Raw genomic sequence first — 22,727 nt, forward strand, 5'->3', positions numbered from 1 at the left:
AATTTACAGTCGGTTCATGAATTTTCATTTAAAGTATTTATAAAATATTGATCCTTAATTTCTTATAGAAAGCACGTAGTTAAATTTTTAAATTCGTTTCCATGAATTGACGATCGTTAAATGAAGCAGAAGACGTATGCAAAATTGATAAGGCACTAACTCATTTATCGAGGACAAAATGGTTGCAGAAAAATGTGTTGCAATTGGCAGGGAATATTAAAGCACCCTAAAAAGAGCACAATATAACAGTAAAATCAATAGATTAGGTACAATTTTATTTATGACGGAATAATTCAACAGTTTTAGGATTAGTTCAATTATAATTAAATTTTACGTTTTAACGTGTAATCGCGTAAAACAAGTGGCAGTTGATGGTTGATTTTTTAAATGGCAGCACAACGGCAGTTTGCACAGTTACAAATAACACCCAATATACTTAGCAGCAAAAACTATCGATAACCTAATTAATTAATTAAGAAACTGAATAATATAATAAATATAAATCTGACACGGCTGAACTATAAAACTTAAGAACCTATAATTTATTGCACATTTCTATCTTTGCCATTTTTTTAATAAGAATGTCGCCAAAATTTCAAGGCTCACTGACTATTATAAATTAGAAACAGATGCATCGTTATGAGAACCAACACTCTAAAAACCAACAAAAAATCGAGAGTCATAATTAAACGGTTTAGTAATCTAGTCCAAAGACTGCTAATGCAAAAATAACAATTTAATAACACTTCAATCATGAAACCTTCAGCTCGTGCTTCACTCCGTCACAGCCAGCTCTTCGGTGAAAGTGATCTACAATATAAGCGACAATTACAAGTTCAAGTTTAAGCAGCTTTGAGTAAACTGCTCATTCATAAAATTACGTGTTTTACCCGGATTTCCAACAGATGGGTTCAATCAATCGCAACGATTCTTGTCGTCTGAAATAATTAATTACGAATTAATAACAAAACGGTGCTAAAAAATCACCTTTTCGGCGACCTTGCTCTCGATACAGACGGAATCTGCGGGATTCTGTGAAAACAATTTTCTCCACATTAAAGAATCAAATTGTACAACTTACCTAGCGGCTGATATCCTTGATGCTATTGTAGAAAGCCTGTCAAAGAAAAATGCTTTCGTTATATAATATTGCAAAGAGTGGAGTGACTCAACAGGATCAACTTTCTAGAAAAAGTTTTAGTTGATGGTGATACAATTGGGCTTGGACTTTTCAAAAGAACGAGATAATAAAATGTCGAGTTGGGTAACTAGTGGTCGACCTGATCCCCATTTAAACAAAGAAGAAATTTTCCACTTGTTTACAATTTTAATGCCACTTCAAACGAGCTAATAAAACTCAGGGACCGATTTATAAATATTCTAATTTGACAACACCAAAGAACTAATTCTACAACTCCAGTTCTGACCAGTCCATCTAAAACAAAGCTTAAACGAAAGAAAACCCCACGACGCGCCTCTGAAGTGTTAAAACGCTTTGAGTTTAGTGACAAAACAAATTGCTTTGTCGGATGTCTCCTTTAATTCGAGTAATTATAATCTTCGCAGGGAAATTCAAGTAGTGTTATTATTAGAAACACCGGACACAGCGGATATGATTAAAGCGGATCCTGTATCAAAAGGACCAGAAAGAAGAGCATAAGATTCACCTTTTAGGTGATCGTATCCTGGAGCCCGACGAACCCGCCGGTATTCTACAAAAATTCCTTTACTTGACTTTAACATTTTTATTTGTTTTTACCTTGGAGGGGGCGGTATCAAATGTTCCACGCTTTGTCTACAAAAATTCGTTTAATTAAACCACTTTATTGGAATAGTAATTTACCTGGAGCTTGGTGTGACCCAGGTTGCGGGCTCATTTTGTCCATTCCGTATTTCAAGCTCTGGAGGGCTCCTGAGAACACGTAAGAATAAAAAACTTAAATCAGAGACTTACTCAGAGGAAGGTGTGGCCCATGTGCTTTCGTTGTCAATAATAAGTCCGTCTCTGGTGCGTCTGCAACAAAACAACCCCTTTGAGCGTGTATTTTGTGCTGCCTATCTACCCGATCCATTCTTTTTACCACATCATCTCTCTTGTCATGGAAATAGGTATCAACGACGTCATAAAAATGCTGGCAGCGCCCTTTTCGGTAATTAAACCTAATTTCGCGCTCCGTAATTAAGTAATGGCTTACCTATGTGTAATAGATGTTAATAGTTCTTCATTAAGCTCTCGGTAATGTTCTACTAAATTCACTACGACGATGACGATACCCAGAAACAATAAAGTCAAAGCAAAGCACGACACTGAAATTCCATTCTGGAAAGTAATCCAATTAGTTGTAGCAAAAGTTGAGATGTCTGCATTACAGTTGGATCCACTATTAATTTGCAAATGAAGAAACGCATGGAGTGGAAAATGTCCCAGAGGGGTCTGCAACGACCGATGTCTTTCGTTACTTTGGTCGTGATGTGCTGATGCAAGTCGGAGAGGTAGTTTTCCAGACGCGACGTGAACTGTAAAGCGCTCTGCAGAAAGAAATTATTTTTAAGATGATTCTAATTCAATTCCATTAGTTAAAAGTCTAATTTTCACCCCTTCATACTGTCTAATGACAAGATGTTGAAATGTTTCCCAAAACCAATAAACTACGTTTTTTACCCCGACCTACCCTCTGCGCTATTTCTCTTCCATGGTTATCCAGAAAAAGCTGCACGTCTTTGAAATGGGCCAGCGATTGGTTTGCCTGTTGGCTCAAAGGATGAATAAGTAAATCAAGCGCAGTTATTTTATAAAGAATTCGATCCTGTAACTCAGCCAAGCGTGCTGTCTCATTATGAATAATTTTTCTCACCATCAAAGCCAGATCATCAAATCGTTTTGAACTCACAGGGTCATTCAATTGCCTCGCGACGGTGTTTAATTGATCAGCAAACGAATTCAAGTCTTTTTTCGTCAAAGAACCGGAAATTTTTGTTCGATATTGAGTTAAATTGAGTGTCGACGTGGTTGCCAGGAATTGGAGGTTTAATTGCAAAGAAGGGCTCAGTATTTCCAACACGGGATCGTCGATTGTGAAGTTGAGAGTTGATTTCAGGTCCTCCCAGTTCTTGTAATTTGTTACTGTAGCGGCGTTGAAGAAGTTGTACAAGTGGAAAGTGGTATAAGCTGGTTGGTCTAACTGGCAACCTCTGTAGAAAAATCGGCTTTATAATGAAGGAATTGTTCGTTACTTACTTGAGGACGTCTGCTAGTTTTATGGAATCATTCGCTTTAAGGAATGCTTTGAAGACGCCACCCTCTTTGTGTAAAATACCTCCCGAATCGAAAATTTCACCGAGTGCTTTATAATGAGGCTCATCGTAAAGGGGTTGAGACAATAAAGACTGTCCATGGGCTCCCACTAAAAATGCTAACGTTCCAAGACTCCAAACTATTAGACAAAGTAGAGATCCCAATATTACAGCTGACAATAAGAAAGGAACAGTTCTTGACGTAGTTCCACATCCGCAGGGCGCGCCACATAATAACAACCCCCAAACCAAAGATACCAATGTGGATATTCCTAATGACAACAAGGGGGTGCATATTAATCATAAACAATAATATTGATGCTAATTTCCGCTATGTTATCATAAAGTAATTTTTACAGTCAAGACTCTAATTGCGATTTTTAAGCGCGGAGGCGAGTACGTCGTGTACATATTTAATGTGTTGTTGAAGGGTATGCAGAGGGTAATCACTTAGAGAATTTCATAACCGGAGGCGAAACGTATTATGCAAAGAATACAGAGTGGTTAGGCTTTGCGTGAAACAAAATAGCTGGTTTCAGAGGCTCTGGAAGAGATGCATAATTTAAATCGGCAGAAATGGGAAAGTGGCGCGAGGATGTAAAGTGCAGTCTTGGACAGAAAAAGAAGCCAATTTGTGGTTATCGATAGTGTCTTGAGAGAAATTTTTAAAATTTAGCGAAACGACTCCACTGTCTCGGTCACAATAAATTTCGCAACTCATCATTAACCAGCTTTCTATCTGTCCTTCATACGAATTGCACGTTGTAAACCGTTTGCATCAAGGCGAACTCGTTTCGATTAAATCTCGCCCATTTTCGTTCCAAGAAAACGCTTACGTTTTGTAATAGCTTACCTAAAACTGATAACCATCGCCATAATTCCCACCTGTTAAGAGTCTCGACAACGTGTACAGCCCTCTTCTGCAAGCTGTTGATTGAATTTGACAAGGATCTTGATAATTCGTCGACAGAGTGAGCTGATTTATACACTTCGGTGCGCTTTCGAGTTAACACATTTTTTATTTCTGGAAAAAGTTGGTTGTAAGGGTCGAAAACGAAATAACTTCGAGGAGCAGGTTGCGGAAGGGGAAAATTAATTGGAGAAATTTGCCAAGGGTGAAAAATTTACAAAAGGCGAGAACCTGCGAAGGAGCAAACATCAATGTTAATTTCGCTTACGTAACGACTGTCAAAACTCAATTGGAATAAATTAAGCGGCATCAGGTGCATTTCTGATAATATATTCGAGCCATTACAAAACTAAATTGAACGTAATTCTACCTGCAACGTAGGAAGCCGTTTCCCGGGAAACCCTCTGTGGAACTTGTCTGAAAGTCGCGCGAGCTTTTCCGACACTTCTGTCCAGGTTTTTCTCCTTTTGCAACCGCTCTAACTGTTTTATCCTGAAGTCGGCCGTCAACTGTGAAAATTTTTGATAATTTTTGGTAAAGTTAAGCGGATAATCTTTTTTACGAGACGTTAAAAATTTTAGCATCTTGTTTATGTGGCAACTCCTCCACTCTTCTTATCTTTATGAGTTGCCGACAAAAGTAACAAACTTTTACGAGGAAAATTCGATTTCCATGTTACAGGCGCAGATATTGGCACGTAAACAGACAAATGTCCGAGTAATCGTAATGAAGAGGTGTAATTTCGAAGTCATATAAGCACAAATGCCTTTCTGGAATTATCTGGTAATCTATTGCTTGCGCTAATTACGAATCTAGATACGGAAGCAGCGACCGAGATTAAATATTACCTTGCGCAGTTATTGCAAGTATGATATCTCCTGGAAGCTCTAAAGCTCTATAATTCAGTTAAATGCAACTGTTGGAATATCAGTGGAATTGCAAGTGTTTGTTTTTGCACGGTCAATATTAATTTACGCGACGTTAACAAAGTTTTTTACTTACATTCCCACACGAAAATGCAACTTCCAGTCCACTATACTGCAACGTGTAACACAAAGCCCGATCTCTAGCTCTGCATTGTTGTCTCGCAATACTCAATTGTCTAGAAACCTCTCTAAGTTGTTCTTGCAGCAAGTTTCTTTGTATATTCACTGCGTCACAATCATCCATCAACTGTGCAACCAACGCAGTCACCTCCTCAGAACCTAAACCAAATAACATCATCAAACATTAACAAATTCATTTTCACCTGTCCTCAGTTCGTCCAGTCCATCAAGAGCGATATCGATTCCAGTTTCACGAATTAAATCTTCCTGAAAGGGACGTCCCAGAAGACCCTCAATATCTAAAACAAATTATTTGAAAACTATCCAGATCTCCAAACTTTACCTTCTAAATCTTTACGAATCGCTTCGATGGCGATGTCGGTGGACGACGTCGCGACGAACGACATCTGCATATGCGCGTTTCTTGAAAAGATATCCAAATCTTCGAAAATGACATTCGTTGTATTTAGAAACCGCGTCATTTGCCGGGAAATCTGTTCGTTTCCAGCGAAAAGAAAAACGATCGGAAACCTGAAATAACCGGATGAGTCAGTGAAAATTCAGCGATTCAACGTACAATTGGAGCGTCAGAAAGAACAACAAAATCACCGCAAGAGTCTTTTCCACACATTTGTCGCGAAAATCCATCGATATCTCCGAAGGATCGTCTTGGAGGCGTCTAAGGTTTCCTTTTGAACAACAGAAGTAAGGTAAAGTTATGAAAGGAATGCTGAGAGTTACAACAGCCCAGAATAAAATCCATCCAGAAGTTGCAAACTCCGTTTTAAGTAGTTGGAAACAAATTTCTTTTAAGTGGGTTAAGAGGAAGGTTGAAATGATTTTATATAACTTTATCGAACGAGTCGGGATCACGGCTTCGCTTAAATTTTATATTAATTTCCTGTGACGCCTAAACTACTTTGGGGAAACGATTATTTAGTAAATATGGCGAGTTGAGAACTGCTATAAATTGTCTTAAGGAGCTGAACGTAGCGTCTAAGCCCGTGCTGAAATTTACACTATAATTAATTCAAAAGCTAATTAAGGTTTTTTAAACTATCTAATTAGTGGGGAAACGCGAGCGATGTTTTAAGAATGTCTCTAAACTGCCACGAAATGTATCCTTGAAACTAATAAGCTACAATCTTTGTTTGCGTGGAGCTTCTGTAATAAGCTTCCGCTCCGAATCCATAATCTCGCAATTTTTCCGAGTGCCGCTTGAACATCGAAATGAATTTAAAATCTTATTTGAAACACTGCTAATTATGTTACTTGAAATGAAAAATTAACAAACTTAGATGTTTTACACAAAGTAATTAACAACTTTGCTTTCCGATTATTTGTGTGCGAAAAAGACCATGAGTTAGTTGAGCATAATTGATACATTCCTCGCTAATTGGTTTAGTTAGAAAATTCCGCGCACGTTTCTTTTTGACGGATTTTTCAACAGTGTCGCCAGGTATTTAAAAGTTTAAGAAAATGAGTTTCGCGATGGTGTGAAAGTTTGGTATTCTCAAGCTTCGCTCCATTACCTGGAAAAGGAGTAGATGAAATGGAACTTGCTTATGGACAGCGTCACGTACAAGACCTGAAACAAACACAAGATTCTTTGAGAGCAAGCATTGTATTGTCGTGATTTGGTGTTCTTTTATTGGTGTTTATTGGGATTGGAGAGAATAGACGAGAGCGTTTGGAGATTAAATACAATATGTCTTTGCGCGAGACAAAACCTCTACAGCGAATAAAAAAATTAATTTATTTCTAGTTAGTCGCGACTTTTGCCCGAAAGCACTTAAATAATTTACTCATTTCCAGAAAAAACGTAAAGTTCTCTGGACGGGAATTTCACGTGCCTAATCACGTTACTTCTCAATTCTTAAATATTTAAAAATGCTTTCTCATTCATGGCCTTTCGCGTGAATGCTTTTAGTGTTGTGACTGCTTTTAAGGGTTGAAATTGATTTCCTATGAATGAACGTGTTTTGTTGTAAGACGCTGAGTAGCGCGTTCTCTTTAATTTCATCTGAAAGTGGGTTAGACGAAAATTGGGTGTCTGTAATTTTACGACGCTGTAAATATTTAGGACGCTGTACGTATTTTTGCTTTTTTTACTGTGATAATTACCTGTAGGAAATCCTGCCGGTTGTAAATATCCCATTAAAGTAGAGAATACTTCGAATAACAAGTACTCTTCTTCGAGTCGCAGGTTATGGATGCGCATTTCGTCTCCCTTGGGGACATCCAAGAATTGCAAACCAGAGATTCTAGCAGATATCTTTGCGATATTTTCAAATCTAATTTTCTTATCTCGTGTTCGTGAAGTGGGCGCTTGAGAATGCGAATTGGGGGGCTCTAACGTGAAGCTAATAGATCTGAAAAACCGCTGATATTATCTTCACTTTCGAATAAAAGGGAATTGTTGGAAAATAAACATTGACGGAAGGAAGAAAACAGTATCGCTTACAAGGAGGACATAAAGTTGCACGAAAGCAAACGGATCTTTTATCATTCCTTTTAAATCATCGTTTGATGGCGGTCACCTAGGCGACCGAGAATACACATCTGAATAAAACTGTTAACAGGAGAATGGCGCAAAAAGGAGCTGTCATTCAAAGGAAGTGATAAAACCGATATCTGATTTTTCGTATTGATTTCTGTTAGAAAATTTTAGTGTTTTTATCATCTAAACTTGAACATCGAACTAATTTCCTAACAGTCTCTTTAATCACGAGGTTAAGGAGGTGATTACCAACTTATCTGATGAAATATTCCTTCTCGAAACTTCTGTTCTCATTTGGGATTAGAATCATCCCCAAAACCTCCCTCTTTTAATAATTTGAAGTAAACATTTTCATAACTGCATCACAACTAATCACACAGAAAGCTCGTTTATTAAAAAAACTACAAATATTAAAGTTTACTCTGCCCGCCAAAGCCTAAAGCTTCTTTCACTAGCTCCGCCGCCTCCAATGCGCACCCCACAGACAAAGTAATGCCGCTCCCGCCATGTCCATAATTGTGCACAATCTTCATTCCATTGCGAGTTTCAATTTCTAGTCTCACTTTTTCTCGACCTGGTCTCAATCCAGCTTGATGTTTTACAACCGTTGCGTTCTGCAAAGATGGGACATATTTCGTACAACCCTCGAAAATAAATTTTTGATCAGTGGGACTAATAGTGGTGCTAAAATCATCTTTATCGTGGGTGCCTCCTAGGATAACACAGTCCTGATTTGGGATGATGTAGTGACCGGATTCTTCCTCCGTCAAAAAAGCGTGGAACTGCCAAGGAGCTCGTACTCTCGCAATTTGACCTCTGATGGGTCGTACCAATGGGTCTGGTACCAGAAAACGCGAGGTAAGACCCGTGCAGTTAACCACGACGTCGAATTGAGAGAGTTCATCAAAACTCTTGATGGTTCTCTGACGGATTTCGCCACCATGTTCCAGGAACTCTTTCTGGAGAAACGGGAGGAATTTCGAGGCCTCCCAGATAAAAGACACGAAGGTGAACCCACCGGTGAAGTTTTTCCCATACTTCTTGTTGTAATCCTCAACTTGTTCCTTCGACATCTCGCTGTGGCCCAGTGTGGTTTTCACCCATTCAGGAATTTTGAAATCCTTCGCATCGGATAAATTCACCATAACTTGTAGCGATATTCCTGCGTCTTTTGCTAGTCCTCTTTTCCATAACTTGAGGATGTAATCTTGTGTTGCTTTTGACCATTTCAAGACTTTGTCTTGCGGCGTATTTTGTAGGATGTAAGGTGTCCATAATCCTGCAGCCACGTCTCCAGTTGTGTGAGGACTTAATTTATCGGCGAAAATGATGACTTTTGCTTTTGATCCGAATTCTTTTTGGATGGTGAGGGCGGTCGGGAGACCGATTACCCCACCTCCTATCACAGCAACAGTGTACATTGTAACTGGAGATGAGTTGGTAAAGTTATCTAATCGGTGCTGACCTTGTTTAATAGTTCAATAATTGGAGATAATTGCGATAATGGAGAGGTCGTAATGTAAATGTACTAACATTACAGTTAATTAGTTTTTCCAGACGCTTAAAATCCTCTTTTATCATCCTCGTTTCAGCGAATTTTTCTCTTTTGAAGTGACTCATATAAATTTGTGTACATCTGCATTGTAATCAAAATAGTTCAAGTTGGCAGCAGTGTTTTAATCGTTTTCAATTTACGAAAGATAATTTAATTATGAAGTTGCAGCGAAAATTAGAAAACGACCTTTTTGCACAAAGGGGATAAAGCTATAAAAGTCTCAAAGCACGTTGAATTATTCTCGACGATTATCACGAACCTGAGACTTTAATTCAGTTCAGTTTTATCAAAACTAAAATGTGATTTCATTAAGCTGTATCATTTTGACGATAATTGAAATTGTTTGCATTTCGAACTGTTCTGTCATCAGAGTTGCAATTACACACTTCGTGAACAGGATTTTTAAACCTCTGAAATAAACTGTAATCCTGGAATTGATAGACACTGTTTGGAAGTTGCGCTGTTTGCGATAGCTGCAATCTCTTTATTGCAGGTGAAATTTGTGTCGCTGTTTGCTGAATATTTGCCCTATTTCTACCATTTTAAAACTAAACGAGAGTTTAAACTGGTAAAAACAAACTCCACTTACTCGCATCCTTCGATTTGTTCCCTCTCCAAAATGCCTTCTTTGCACGTCTCCCTCAGAAGCGCCTGGATTCTTCGACCTTCAAGTTGATTTTTGAAAGGACACAATTTCGTTAAGCAACAGTTTTTTGTGAGCAGAGCCGTTTTTTGAATGTGGAGCAAACTTTTAACGCAATCTTCCACGGTCGGGTTCTCATTTTTTTCTCCATTCGTCTTTCGAATATCAAAATTTCCCACACTAAAATTAGCAGTGACAACAACGCACAACGTAAGCAATACGACGGTTGTGACTCGCATTTTTATAATTGTTTGTTGAAAGGAAAACGGTGTTGAACCAACTGTGGTAGGTAATGCGAAGTCAGAGGATTATAATGGCTTCTAGGGTTTCGTTTATGTGGATCGGTCGATTTTTAAATGAAATGGTTATTAGGTTAATCCGGGTTTAAAGATCGTTGATTTGAAAGAATTGGGAGAGTGAGAATACAAGTTGTTTGGGAACGAAATACTGGTGGAAATGTCGTTGGGCTTAAGGGAGTGTGTTTTATTTTTAATTAAACTTTTTTGCTGAAGGCCATGGTGAAATAACGGTTGGTTAGAGCAAATAAGAATAATTCAAGAGGAAAGCAACGGGAAAAGAGAAAGCGCAGTGGCGTGTCCAAATTGTTTTTTTATGATTGATGTAAAGAGCGCTTCCACCATTTTCTACAAAACGAATTATTTTAATAATTATTATATCCGAAAGTTCTGAACTCTCTTTTTACCTCAGGACTTGGCGAGAATTTTCAGCAACAGTTTAGAGCACTTCTCTCCTGTTAAACCCTTCACTTCTTCGCTAAAATTCCGTTTTGTTGTTCAAACAGATAACTCGAGCCCGAATAATAGTTGAGAAAGTGCCTCTATAAATTAAAGCGTTAAAATCATTCAAAAACAGACTCTCCAAACAATTCAGTGCCGACTACTCTATGTATTAAATTAATAACTTAGCAGTATTTACTTTATTGTTAATATCTCTGGGTATACAGAGTCCCGAAATGCGCTTGCTTGAATCAGGGAGGATCAGGACTTTGCCAGGACTATGTCTGTATCAAGTTGGAAACTGCAGTCGTTATCCTGCGGTTGCCGCGTTTGGACTTTTGTACGTGCGAGTGGTTCGTGATCGCAAGTTTTTCAAATCATGTATGGATAATTGGTACGTATTTTAAAACCAACGCACACGTAATAAAAAATTCCACCCAAACTTTTTCATGAATTCTTTCGACTTTTTCTCCTTCAAACTTGTTCATATTTTATGCGACCAAATGAGATATCGATTTGGCTCAGTTTCCCGTTTTATTAAAATTAAGTTATTTGATGAGTTTTCAGCAGTGCGAGTCGCTGTGATATCTCTTTTCTTTGAAAAGTTTCGAACAATTTCGAGCCACTTACGCGGTGTTTCTTTTTATTAAAGTTTTAATTCGGTGTTGGAACAGAAATAATTTAGGTTAAAATTTTGGAATGTATTGATCGGATTTAGTTTAATTTTCGACGAGATTGTGTTGGTTTTGTGGTATAATCACATTGATGGTATATTTTGGTAATTAATTGTAATGTACACGTAATAAAATATGAGTTGGTAGTCACACTGTGGGTTTATATCGACATAAATTTAAAGTGTGGAAATGGGTGAGGTTTATGCGAATTTAAGCGTTGGAGCAAAAATAGACTATCGGTGCCGGGAAAGTTTTAATGGACGGATTTTCACACGATCTCAGTAAATAATGGACAGAATTTTCGCGGAAAAGTGTACTTATTGATTTTCATTTTTTCGAAATGACCAGCCCGCGTGAAAATAAAAGGATTTAAGTGCAAAGTCGTTAAAAATTGCGTCAATTAATATCTTTATTTCCTCGTAATAAAAGCATAAATTTCGCTTTATCAACCCATTCTCAATTACGCCAATCCCATCTCTATTACTTCCTTCTTCGGATTTATTCCTCTAGGTCACCCCGACCAAATTCTACTTTAGTCCATAAAGTGGTCAGGATTTCTTAACCATTATTTATTTGGAGGACCAAAAGGCCGTATTTTCAGATAAACCAGCAGAGGAGGGGCTAACTCATTACTTTTTTGCTGAAACTCATCAAAATAAATTGTGGAAATTAGACTTTTAAAAGCTTGAAATTAGGAAGCAGTGAGCGAAATTGTTTCCCTGACAGATGAATAATTTGTAAAGAAACAAGCACATAATTTTTTGCTCTTAAATTCGCGCTGGTTTGACTATGGAATTCAATTGTGACCGCAATCTCTTGATTACTGATTGAGAGTTCGTTATCGCAACAGTTTTAACTCAGTGCACCGGAATATGACATGAAGAACCCACATTTAGAGAGAATATCTCCATGAAATTGTTGGTTTCACGTCCACAGATAATTTAATATCGTAATAATTGTAGCAGAAATTAATTATGTTCCGGGTCAACACTGCGAGAATCCCTTTAAGGAAACGAGATTAACCCGCAGTAAGAACGATCATTTTTTTATAAAGTTTGCTCATTAACGAAAAAGCTTGATGAGTTTCTAATTAGAACGACGACTTTATTTATGATTTCTAGATTATGTTTGGGAACTGGGATTGCAGCCGGAATGCAATTTGAGTTTTTATTGGGCCTCACAGCTATTAAATATTAAAACCGATCATTACTGGTTTTATTCGCTTCGTGTTCATAAAATCCACAAAAAATTAGTACATTTGGAAAGGAGCTCGTTATTGGGACTACATTTACGGGAATTGAAATTACGAGCTCGAATATATCGCATAACTTTTGAAGTTTTATTTATTGTTTGTTCTGTGGAAATCGTTTTTGTTTAGTCTTCGATTTTTCTCATTCTATTTATCTAGACATGTCAGTGTCTTGTAACTAAAACTTTGGAATTTTAGCCATAAAGACTCGCCTCCGATACGACTCATATCATGCTCGTGACACTTCAATCTCAATATGTGGGTCCCTTACTTTGAACTTCCAACTCAATAGATATGATAAATAGTTGAGAAATATAAATAAACGCCTGACATTCCAATGGATCCTCCTTTCACCCACGATCCCCCTATCTTCGAATAAATCAGTTTACACTCTTAATAATTCCTTTTAAGTATTGGCCTTCGCTCCATAAATCTCCTCTTTTGACTCCAAAATCAATAGAAGCAACCACAAAAAGCTCACTTGCATCATGCAGTACAAACTTCCAGTGAAAAAAGCTTGCTTAACTCTGTTACGAAAGCAATTGCAAAATCGTTTTCTTGACGGAAAATGCGGAAATCAAGTTCTCGCCGTCTTGCGAAACTTCATTATATTCCAATGTTAACCGAAGATTCCATTCAAGTGCAAATGCGTGAATTATAAATCGTGTTATTGACTAAAGATAAGCTAGACTCTAAAAGTTACAAGATCGCAATAACTGGTGACTTTGAAAGGTGAGAAGAAAGAGATTGGATGCCACACAAAATTGTTGGAAAAGATTAAATTAAAAACAGTTTTGAGGAAAACCACGCTGACTGTCGTAAAAAAGAACGAGCTGAGACAGTTGAACAGCCTCCTTATTTGAAGTTTATTTTATAATATTAATTTGAAAAATTCATAATTTCGCTTGAAATACTGCACGGGGAACGAAACTACAGACTTCATAAATAAGGAATCGGAATGCATTTGCTTCCAATTCTGCAACTGACACTGTTGGCACCTAAAAACAAATCCACGTTTGTTCAGATTTTCTAGAAACTTGGTTACATCCCTCGCAGCTTAAATGCCTATTATTCACCCCCTGAAACTAAAGCAGCCAAATAAGAAAAATGTCTTTTTTGTTACCTTCACCCCTAAATATTTTCGTTTATTCAGCTCGCAACATCGACTCTTATCAATAAATTTCAACCGAACATGTTCTATTGACAGAATCATTTGTTAGTCTAAACACCGAATAAAATATTCCACAATTCAGAGATGAGTAAACGCGGGGAGAAATTAAGTGCGCAAACAATACAAAGACGGCAAATTTAGGGTTAAAAAATTGGCGCCATCTGTTCTTGGAGAAACCAAAGCACTGATTTATCTCGTGATTACAATAAATTAGGGTTTTGTGTGGACCCAGTTCTCTCTTTTCATCGTCTGTTTTCCACAATCGTTGATAACTTAATTTCTTCTCAAAATTCCTGAATCCAACTTCCACATAGTTAGAGTTATTTAGGTCCAGGAAGCGACGATAGGTGAAGCGGAAAGGGATGTACTCGCAAATGTTGTAGGGTGCGGATCATTTACTGCCCTTGGGCGACCTGTTTGTAGGGTTTGTCGTCACCCGCTGTTTCCGCTCTAAGCGAATAATGCCGATCCTACACTTTACGCAAACGCTTTTGCGTAAGTTTTTATAGCCGAAGCAGATGGCAGCGATACAGAGGATTTATGAAGATGTGTGTCGGATGCACAGGAAAATTTAAATCATCTGATGGCAAAAAAACGAGCGGAATTTCAACGTAATTAAAGTTCAATAAGCTAGGCTCAATAAACATATTTACCTCAGATCAATGAATTGCTAAATTATAAATGCAGCTATAAATTAGTGCAGGAGCATTCAATTAAATTCAGAAAACAAGCAAGCGCACTTTGCAGGTGAAAAAATAATGATTAGTTTTACGGATTTTCTGCTTGAAGCGCAATTGATTTTTAAGACCGTACGACCGTATGTGGAAATTGAAGCAAATGAAAATCTCGTCGAAATTACCACTTCCTACCCGCATATTGATAGCTTGTTTATGAGCCGAAATGGCCAAATTAATCGGCTTTCCTGGCAAATTAACAGCAATGCGAAACTGTGTTGGAATCCACTGGACCTGTTTAAAGTAAACATTGCTAAACGGTAGCATCCACTTTTCGAGTAGCACCAATTCAACAATTCTAGGATAACAAGAGTTTAGAGGGTGCTTAACAATGGAAACTAAAAGAGCTTATCATACATGAAAAATTTTCAACCAAAACTATTTAGAACGCAACAAAATCACCAAAACTAATTTCATATTCTCAAAGCTTCAGCTGTCTCGAGTTTGCTCGGTGGTTGACGTGGTATTTTTCCAAGACATTAAAATGAAACTTTATACGGTTAGTATAGAATTTAGGTATCATATAAAATTAAAAAGCAAAAAATGTAAAACAAAGCTACAAAATAATTACCAGATTTATTGATGCATAAATATGATCATTATTTCATATTTTTCCCCTTTAATTACGACAACATTATGGTACATAACGCTGAATCCAAAAACATGAGAATTTTCAATTTTCGTCAACAAATAACTGAGTTATGGCATCGCCGACTTCATCTTATACCAAGCCTGTTCAATTTTGATTTCTCCCCTTTGCAAAAAGTTCCCTCAAGGTCATCGCCGTACATACGCTAGCGACCCCAACGACGAAAAAACGTATCAAATTCTGGTGATAATTCTTTCATTTTGGTGACATTTCCGTCACTTTGAAAGTTGAAGTGATGATAGGTTAGGTATGTCGGGTAAATTCATCAAAAATTACGGCATCTGGAATGCAAGCAAAGCGATTTCTCCGAACTTCCATAAAGAAAACAGATCATTCTCTTCGCGGAAACGGCTACTAATCAGAAATATATAATTAAAAATCAAAAAATGCCAGAACTGTGTTTCAAGAAATTGTCGAGAGTGGCGCTAGCGTACGCACGCCTCACGTACTCATGGCCTACTTCGCGGGAACAAATCTCGGAAGCTATTGAACAGGCTTGGTATAAGATGGAGTCGGCGATGGTTATGGTCGTTTGAATTTTTGGGTTGTCGCCAGAGGGCCAAATTTTTAAAGGTTCAAAACAATTCGTGCTCGATATCTCGGAAACTATTTCAGATATTGAGATGCGGTTTGCGCCATCATTTTTCTCGCGATTTTTTACATAAGAAATAGTTTTTTGATTTTTCTGCAGTCGAAATTTGCAAATTTTCGCAAAAATTTATGACTAGAACTATGCCAAATTTCTGATTTCGATTCCTGGCTTATTTTTTAGAGTAAACTTAAGTTATTATACATCAGTGTACGCAGATTTTTCTGCAGATTCCAAATCTAGGATTTAAATTCAGATTTGACAACAAATAACTGAGTTATGATCGATCAAAGTTTCGGAAAATTGATTTTCATTTTTCTTCATTTTTTCTAATTTTTAAAGTTAAATATCTCAGAAACTGTTTGAGATATTGAGATGTGGTTTGCGCCATTCTTTTTTTCTGTTTATTTTACGTTAGAAAATGTTTTCAAAAGCCTAAAATTCTATAGTCGATTTTTCGCAAAACCCGACTCAATCGATGAAAATTTTTAATTTTTTTTATTATTGGTTATAACTCGTAAACTCTTTGTTCGATTGATCTCAAATTTAGCCAGTAGATAGATTTCGAGCTCCTCTTTCAACTGATGTATAATTCAAACCTATTAAACGACGTTTTCATTTTCAAAACATTGACTGAAAAACACCCTTAAGTGACGTCTTGAAAACAGTTTTTGGCCAATGCCTCCTTTATTTATTAAACAAACTGAACAAATCTGGGCTCGTTTTACGCAGAATGTCACGCTAAATCCAAAAACATGAGAATTTTCAATTTTCGTCAACAAATAACTGAGTTATGGTCGTTTGAATTTTTGGGTTGTCGCCAGAGGGCCAAATTTTTAAAGGTTCAAAACAATTCGTGCTCGATATCTCGGAAACTATTTCAGATATTGAGATGCGGTTTGCGCCATCGTTTTTCTCGCGATTTTTTACATAAGAAATAGTTTTTTGATTTTTCTGCAGTCGAAATGTGCAAATTTTCGCAAAAATTTATGACTAAAACTATGCCAAACTTCTGATATCGACATCTCGCTTATTTTTTCGAGTAAACTTGAGTTATTATTCATCAGTCTACGCAGAATTTTCCGCCGATTCCAAATCTGTTATTGAAAAATGCCTACTTACACTACTATGAGTAGAAAAATTATATTTTAGGCCATTTGAAATAGTATTTTTATGCTTATCACGGCCATTAATCCACTAAAACTGGATACAAGGTGTTTTTGAAATGCATGTACAAAACAGTTCCTCGCTATTCTGGAAGAAGTAAAAAATTTGAAAAACCAATTTTTTAATCAAAAACTGACAAGGTAAATTTAACCCTAATATACGATTTTTCTACACCACTGGAATAAAGTGCACCTGTAATGATTGTTTCCTAAACAACCAGCAACTCGAGTTTTGTTCATTCTTAAATCAGTAGCGTACAAGCAAATTTATTGAAATTTTTGTGTAATTTTATCTCAAAAACAAAAAGACTTTTACTAAACATTTTTTCACTTAATAGGCTCAATTTTTGAGACCAAATTATCACAGTCTTTTGTACATGGATTTCAAAAACACCCTGTATTTGGTAAAAACACATTAAATTTTTCATAAAATCCGTTCTTTGGTAAAAACATCAAAATTGGAGAATTTCAATTCAACATCCTGGTTTTGAAATGTAAACTGTTTCATTCGAATTTTAATTATGTATATCAAATAAAATTTCGAGCTTTATGAAAAAATGGATTGTTATCATTTGATTTTTAACCCTTTGGATATACCGACCTCCATATTAATGTATTTGTCAGCACTGGTCAACACTGTGTTAAATTACCAGCGACTGTAAAATACCTTTGATCTGACAATACGTTAAAAATAAAATTGAATTTTTTTCATATTTAGTTTCACGCAGCAAAGTTATTTCTTTTTGACACAGCATGTATATTTTGATGTCGAGCTTCTAAAATATTTTTAGACTGGACAAGCTTGTCCCTGAATTTATTACGTTATTTAACTCTCTGACCGCCGTCCACTTTCCCGTTATTAACATTCCTTTCCTTGGATCGTACTTCCTCAACATCAAACACTTATAAAGCGTCTAAATTCGTCTAATATTGTCTCCGGTGGGTCTTTAACGCCTTCATAAATATACAAAACTCAATTTATCTCGTCCATGTTGAAAACGTATCGGTTACAGCTCGCACTATTTACTTATCGTCCGAGTATATTTGTCTAAAACTGCTCTCTCTGTTCAGAGCTAGGTCAGATAAGGGCGGTTCCAACATTCGCTATCCACGATCTGCGATTCAGGACCCTTGGGCCTTTAAATCACCCGTTATTAGGTGTTTCTTCTCTTTGCACTCTGCCTCGTTGCACTTAATCCATCGCTTTCTATTTTTTGCACTTCTTACGACTAACTGGAGACTCTTAAAACGTCTCAATGAAGAATGTACTAATTATTAATTCTTTGTTGCAGACGTTTTGTTTTTCAAGACCTCATGTGTGCAAGTTCGAGTTTTTGTGCGAAAATGAAGAAGGAGAAGATTGAATGTTGTGTCAACAATTACAAATACAGGTAGCAATAAATCTATTGGCGAAGAAGTTTTGCGAGACTGTCGAAATGCATCATAAAACGACGATTCTTGTGGCGCCGGCTTTGCAGAATATCAGTTGTACACATCCGAGATATAGTCATTTAGGGTTATTGGCGTTGCTGGGACCTGGAGATGTCCTGCAGGCTCTCATTGTTTTGATGCTCACAGTGGGAGTTCTGGCCGCCAACGTGCTGCTTATTCTGGTCATCAACAGCAGGAGGTACTCCAAGTATATACATTCCCAGGTGAGTTTAGACATAATTGGGCGCATCCGCCATTTTTAACTTTACACGAAAATTGTCACGCTAGTGTTGCTTAGCACAAATTCCAGTTAATAACCGGAAGGACTCTATAAAAACGGGATTAAAAGGATTCCGACGGCTTCCGCGTCATCCCTGTCGTCATAATTACCCAGCAAACACACAAACTTTTTAATCCCTGCATTATTACACTAATGGTACTTAAACCACGGTCCCGTTTTAGTCCACTTCCTGTCTGGAGAGGTTGGTTGACAAATTAGAATAACTCAGAGAATTAAAATCACGATTAAATAACTGTAATTTCGTTTCAGCCACGCTATCTGCTGACTTCTCTGGCGAGCAACGATTTAGCCATGGGTCTCCTGGTCACCCCTTTTGCCATCGTGCCATCGCTTCGCCATTGTTGGCCATACGGAGAGTTGGTCTGTCAAATTCAGGTGAGTTGAGTGATATCAGATTTGACCATTATGAGCTTAATTACTCTAACACGGCCCGCTAAATTTCATCCGGACATCGACCGCTGTCGAGTGAAGAGCTTGGAAAAGTGCATTGTGACGACAAATTAACTGAGAATTTAGTTGAGACTTGTTTGAGTGTATGCAAATTATTATTTTCTTGGGAGAAGATTCAAGTCAAAGGAAAATATAATATGCACTTTATGCCTTTCCGTCGTCGAGTGGCTCTATTGACTTAATGGCAGACTATAAGGGCTTGGCTTTGAACTACAAACCGACGAGACGGCGACATTGAGGCAAATTCAAGAAATTTACTTTAGCCTATCAGAATTTGGGGGTTTTATTTGCTCGATTTGCAAAAGGGGACTGGAGGTAAATTTCCATGCGACATTATTCACGGAAATATAATTTTTATTAACTTTTCACAATAAATCAGGGCCTCAAAGTCCAACCATCATGAAAGCAGACTTTAATTTTATTTTCCTCGTGTCTCTCTCTAAAATCTAATAAAAAATCGGCATTTTTCTCACGCTCGCCGCCTCCAAAATCCTCAATAAACAACCCAAAGTCTGTCACGCATTCTCTCAAAATAAATACCACCCGCTCCGTATTGGCAATAATCCACGATACCGCTCATAAAAAGAATTACAATTTAAACTGACCCTTGTCACCGGCTCACCGAAATTCCATCTTTCGTTCAGATATAAAACTGAAGAAATAGAGCAATTCTTCAAATATCTATTTATCTCTTTCGCTACAACGCCTCTGGACAACTAATAAAATTATGGACTTTTCTTCTCGCGTAAAATTGTATTTATGGTGGATGACAGGCTGAAACCGATCTAGAACTGAAAAATCCACAATCGCTAATTAAAATTTATCAATCACGCGAAATTGGGATTATTAAAGGAATAATTGATAATTATTGTATGACAAGGGGAAAACTAAAATATTAAATTGTTGAAACATCCAATTAGCGTTTGTGTCAGTTATTTATAGTTGGTTATTTTTCAATCACAAAATTTTAATTCAATTAAATTCTTTATTTTAACCGATGGATCGCATAAAAGGTTATTTTAACTAAAAATTGGTACAAAAACGTGTTTATTGAGCCACAGCTTGTTTGAAAAATATGCATCATTTTATTAATTAATTAAAAGCAAAATTGCAGTTGTCATGGTACCAGAATTTTAGCACTTTAAAACTACATATTTTAGGTTTTTCATGTCATTATTACAGCATTGTTATTTTTACATTATCTGGAGTTAACAAAATTTTAAAGAAAGTTTAGCGAAAAATCACTTATATTTCAGTACCGATGACCACAAGTGAGTAATGTTATTTTAATTTTTGCAAACGCACGTTTCGTTCCCGGGAATTAACACTACTGTTAGTCCATTAGGGCGTGCTTACATTAAAAACTACAATACCACAACATTTTCTGTACATGAAGTTATTTAGATAAAGCAACGCGTTCCGTTTGATGCATTTTTAATAACATTTAAAACTGCGCTAAAATTACCATTGCAAAAGCTTTCTAAACAAAAAACATCTCTACCAAACCAAATAAAACACAGTGAAACGTGAACACAAATGAAACGCATTTTTATTAGTTTTCTTTGATCAAACATCACAGTTAAATACTCAAAGCCTGGAAAAAAACGGTTGTTCTACGCTGCAAAACACTCGAGACTTTAATAAAAGTTTAATATGTTATTAAACACCAACAGTCTCTATGTTGATTTTACATGGACTCTTTTCCCGCAGTTCATGTTGTCAATTTTTCATGTAAATTTAAAATTCAAATTAGCCGTGTACACTTGTTATAACCTCTAAGCACTCGCCATAAATCCTTTACTTTCGCGACAAAACTTTGATTTTAATCTAAAGTCTTGCCCACGCTTCCGTTTTTGCGAATGAGTTTGTCATCGCAAGGTTTAATCGTTTGTAATAGAAGGATCATATGGGGTTTTTCTAAGAACGTAAATATTTTGTTTCAGTATTCGATGTCGATGTTAAATATTGAATTGCCACGAGTCCTGAGTTTAACTTGCAAAATTAGATTTAGTTTATGCAGAGTATAACTTCATGTGAAAGGAAACAAGAAAATAGAAACAAAAGGCGCAGATGCGAGTATAGCTGTCGGCAAAAGGAAGAACATATGCATAGATATAGGAGGTTCAGTGCATTGTGGCGACAGATGCAATATTGATAAAGTACGATGGGGATAGCTAAAATGCAAACTTATTAGCTTGTGTGAATATCACTCGCTACCTTGAAACATCCACCATTTTTAATATAAGAACAAGCATATTTAGATACAAATATTGACTCTTGTTCGTCTGAAAGCAAACTCACTGTTGCGACAATAAAAACAGTCTCTAGAGAAATGCGCAAATAAATTTGTGAAACATTAACCGTTTCCAATTCAGATGTTTAACCCGCGGCAAACAATTGTCATGTGAATTTTTCAATGAATTTGGAAAAGGGCGTGGCTCATTACCACATTTAACTAACTTCAGAGCTAATATTCTCAGAACTAGGTGACTCTCTTCGCTCCAATGATCGCAGTAATCTAAAAATGATTCCTCTTGCGTCACATTACAGTGCATCTCAAATTAATTTGATTGTTCTATGCTCGCACTAACTACGAATTTGCATAAATTTCAACATAAGAGTTGATGAGTGCAGTTATCACACTACGATGAGATAGACATTATTCCGGTTGTGTTCCTCAATCAATTCGCTATCACACGCCATTAACTCCACCAAATGGAACAAAATGCATACGGATCCCGTTTACAGGGTCACCGGTTTGACACTGATGTATGTCTACAGAGCACTTAGTCGGGATTTTGGCCAACACGAACACGAACTTTGTTCACAGTGCGACGTTTTAGAGCGCGCTTTGGACACGCAAGCTAATAACAATTACTATCAAGGTGGAAATTCGGCACTTTTGCCAGGAATAAGAACTTGTGTTTTGCCAACTTTACATTTTTTAATATCAAGCGTTTGAAAAATGGCCCACAAACTTTTTCTTTTCTGTAACTTTCCTTCATAATTCCTTTACACATATTAACCGTGAATTATGACCACCGACGCACTCCACCCTCACATTTTTCTTTTAAATCGTCGCCACTTATATTTTATGCGACTTGAAATCGGACGTTCTATTTTCGCCGACATCGATTTTCAATTATAACCAATACATGTCGCGCAAAATTCCGAGATGAAATACACATTCTTTTGATCAAAAAACGGCGCGATCACATACATTCAACTTATCTCGTGGTCAATCGGAGGAGCTATAACAGATTTATGGAACTCCGTGACTGGAATCAGCTAATTCAATTTATTGTTCCGCATTTCCAGTTTCACCGCTGACGGATTCTGTCGGACATTGGCATTCGAAATGCCTGATTCTCTGGCTTGTTGGCATTATTCAAATGGCATAATCATCACGGAAAAGAATCATCACCTAAAACGTATTTATAAACTTTTCACCCGGAAATTAGGTGTATTAAAATTTCGCAACAAAACGCTTTTTGCAAAGTTAACAAATTTTACATCTCCCTAAAATGTTTGTATTTCTCGTTTAAAAGTTTAACAACTTGAATCTCGCTCTGTGCATTTGCCGGTTTTTAAACGGTAATGAGTTGTAATTTTATAAATTTTGTTTGCT

At 36.9% G+C, this 22,727-nt stretch overlaps 3 protein-coding genes across 3 annotated transcripts in view; 1 reads left to right on the plus strand and 2 right to left on the minus strand.

Annotated features, from left to right (window-relative positions):
* Positions 1-254: 254 nt before the first annotated feature.
* On the minus strand, positions 255-10,216 carry prom (prominin). The gene is made up of 21 exons (XM_088039008.1): positions 9,895-10,216; positions 7,375-7,622; positions 6,796-6,838; positions 5,828-6,055; positions 5,594-5,781; positions 5,454-5,549; positions 5,207-5,409; positions 4,575-4,713; positions 4,148-4,318; positions 3,239-3,566; positions 2,673-3,192; positions 2,371-2,529; positions 2,196-2,320; positions 1,955-2,014; positions 1,844-1,912; positions 1,760-1,795; positions 1,668-1,712; positions 1,082-1,117; positions 988-1,032; positions 891-938; positions 255-810 (listed from the first exon to the last, which is right to left on the minus strand). Exons 1-21 carry the CDS (start codon positions 10,185-10,187, stop codon positions 783-785), a joined length of 3,108 nt encoding a protein of 1,035 aa, XP_087895134.1. The 5' UTR covers positions 10,188-10,216; the 3' UTR covers positions 255-782.
* On the minus strand, positions 8,123-9,175 carry Daao2 (D-amino acid oxidase 2). Its single transcript, XM_088039006.1, has one exon. The coding sequence runs from the start codon at positions 9,169-9,171 to the stop codon at positions 8,161-8,163; it is 1,011 nt and encodes a 336-aa protein (XP_087895132.1). The 5' UTR covers positions 9,172-9,175; the 3' UTR covers positions 8,123-8,160.
* A 771-nt stretch (positions 10,217-10,987) lies between the features above and the next one.
* The window catches only part of LOC148173560 (trace amine-associated receptor 8c), a 33,679-nt gene continuing 21,939 nt past the window's right edge, over positions 10,988-22,727 (plus strand). The window contains exons 1-3 of the mRNA XM_088038750.1: positions 10,988-11,079; positions 18,210-18,572; positions 18,899-19,024. Coding sequence (XP_087894876.1) covers positions 18,282-18,572; positions 18,899-19,024 — 417 coding nt within the window. The 5' untranslated portion in view covers positions 10,988-11,079; positions 18,210-18,281. The remainder of the gene's footprint in view (positions 11,080-18,209; positions 18,573-18,898; positions 19,025-22,727) is intronic.

Source organism: Gnatocerus cornutus, chromosome 6, assembly GCF_029298725.1.
Source record: "Gnatocerus cornutus isolate USDA-ARS CGAHR chromosome 6, icGnaCorn1.1, whole genome shotgun sequence".
Classification (NCBI taxonomy): domain Eukaryota; kingdom Metazoa; phylum Arthropoda; class Insecta; order Coleoptera; family Tenebrionidae; genus Gnatocerus; species Gnatocerus cornutus.

What these genes read in the sequence shown, in the direction of transcription:
- prom (XM_088039008.1), bottom strand. Translation starts at nt 10,187, where the DNA reads ATGCGAGTCACAACCGTCGTATTGCTTACGTTGTGCGTTGTTGTCACT. An exon ending in ACTGGACGAACTGAGGACAG is followed by an intron (nt 5,410 to 5,453) that starts GTGAAAATGAAT and finishes TATTTGGTTTAG; the next exon opens with GTTCTGAGGAGGTGACTGCG. An exon ending in TGGGCCACACCTTCCTCTGA is followed by an intron (nt 1,913 to 1,954) that starts GTAAGTCTCTGA and finishes ACGTGTTCTCAG; the next exon opens with GAGCCCTCCAGAGCTTGAAA.
- Daao2 (XM_088039006.1), bottom strand. Translation starts at nt 9,171, where the DNA reads ATGTACACTGTTGCTGTGATAGGAGGTGGGGTAATCGGTCTCCCGACC.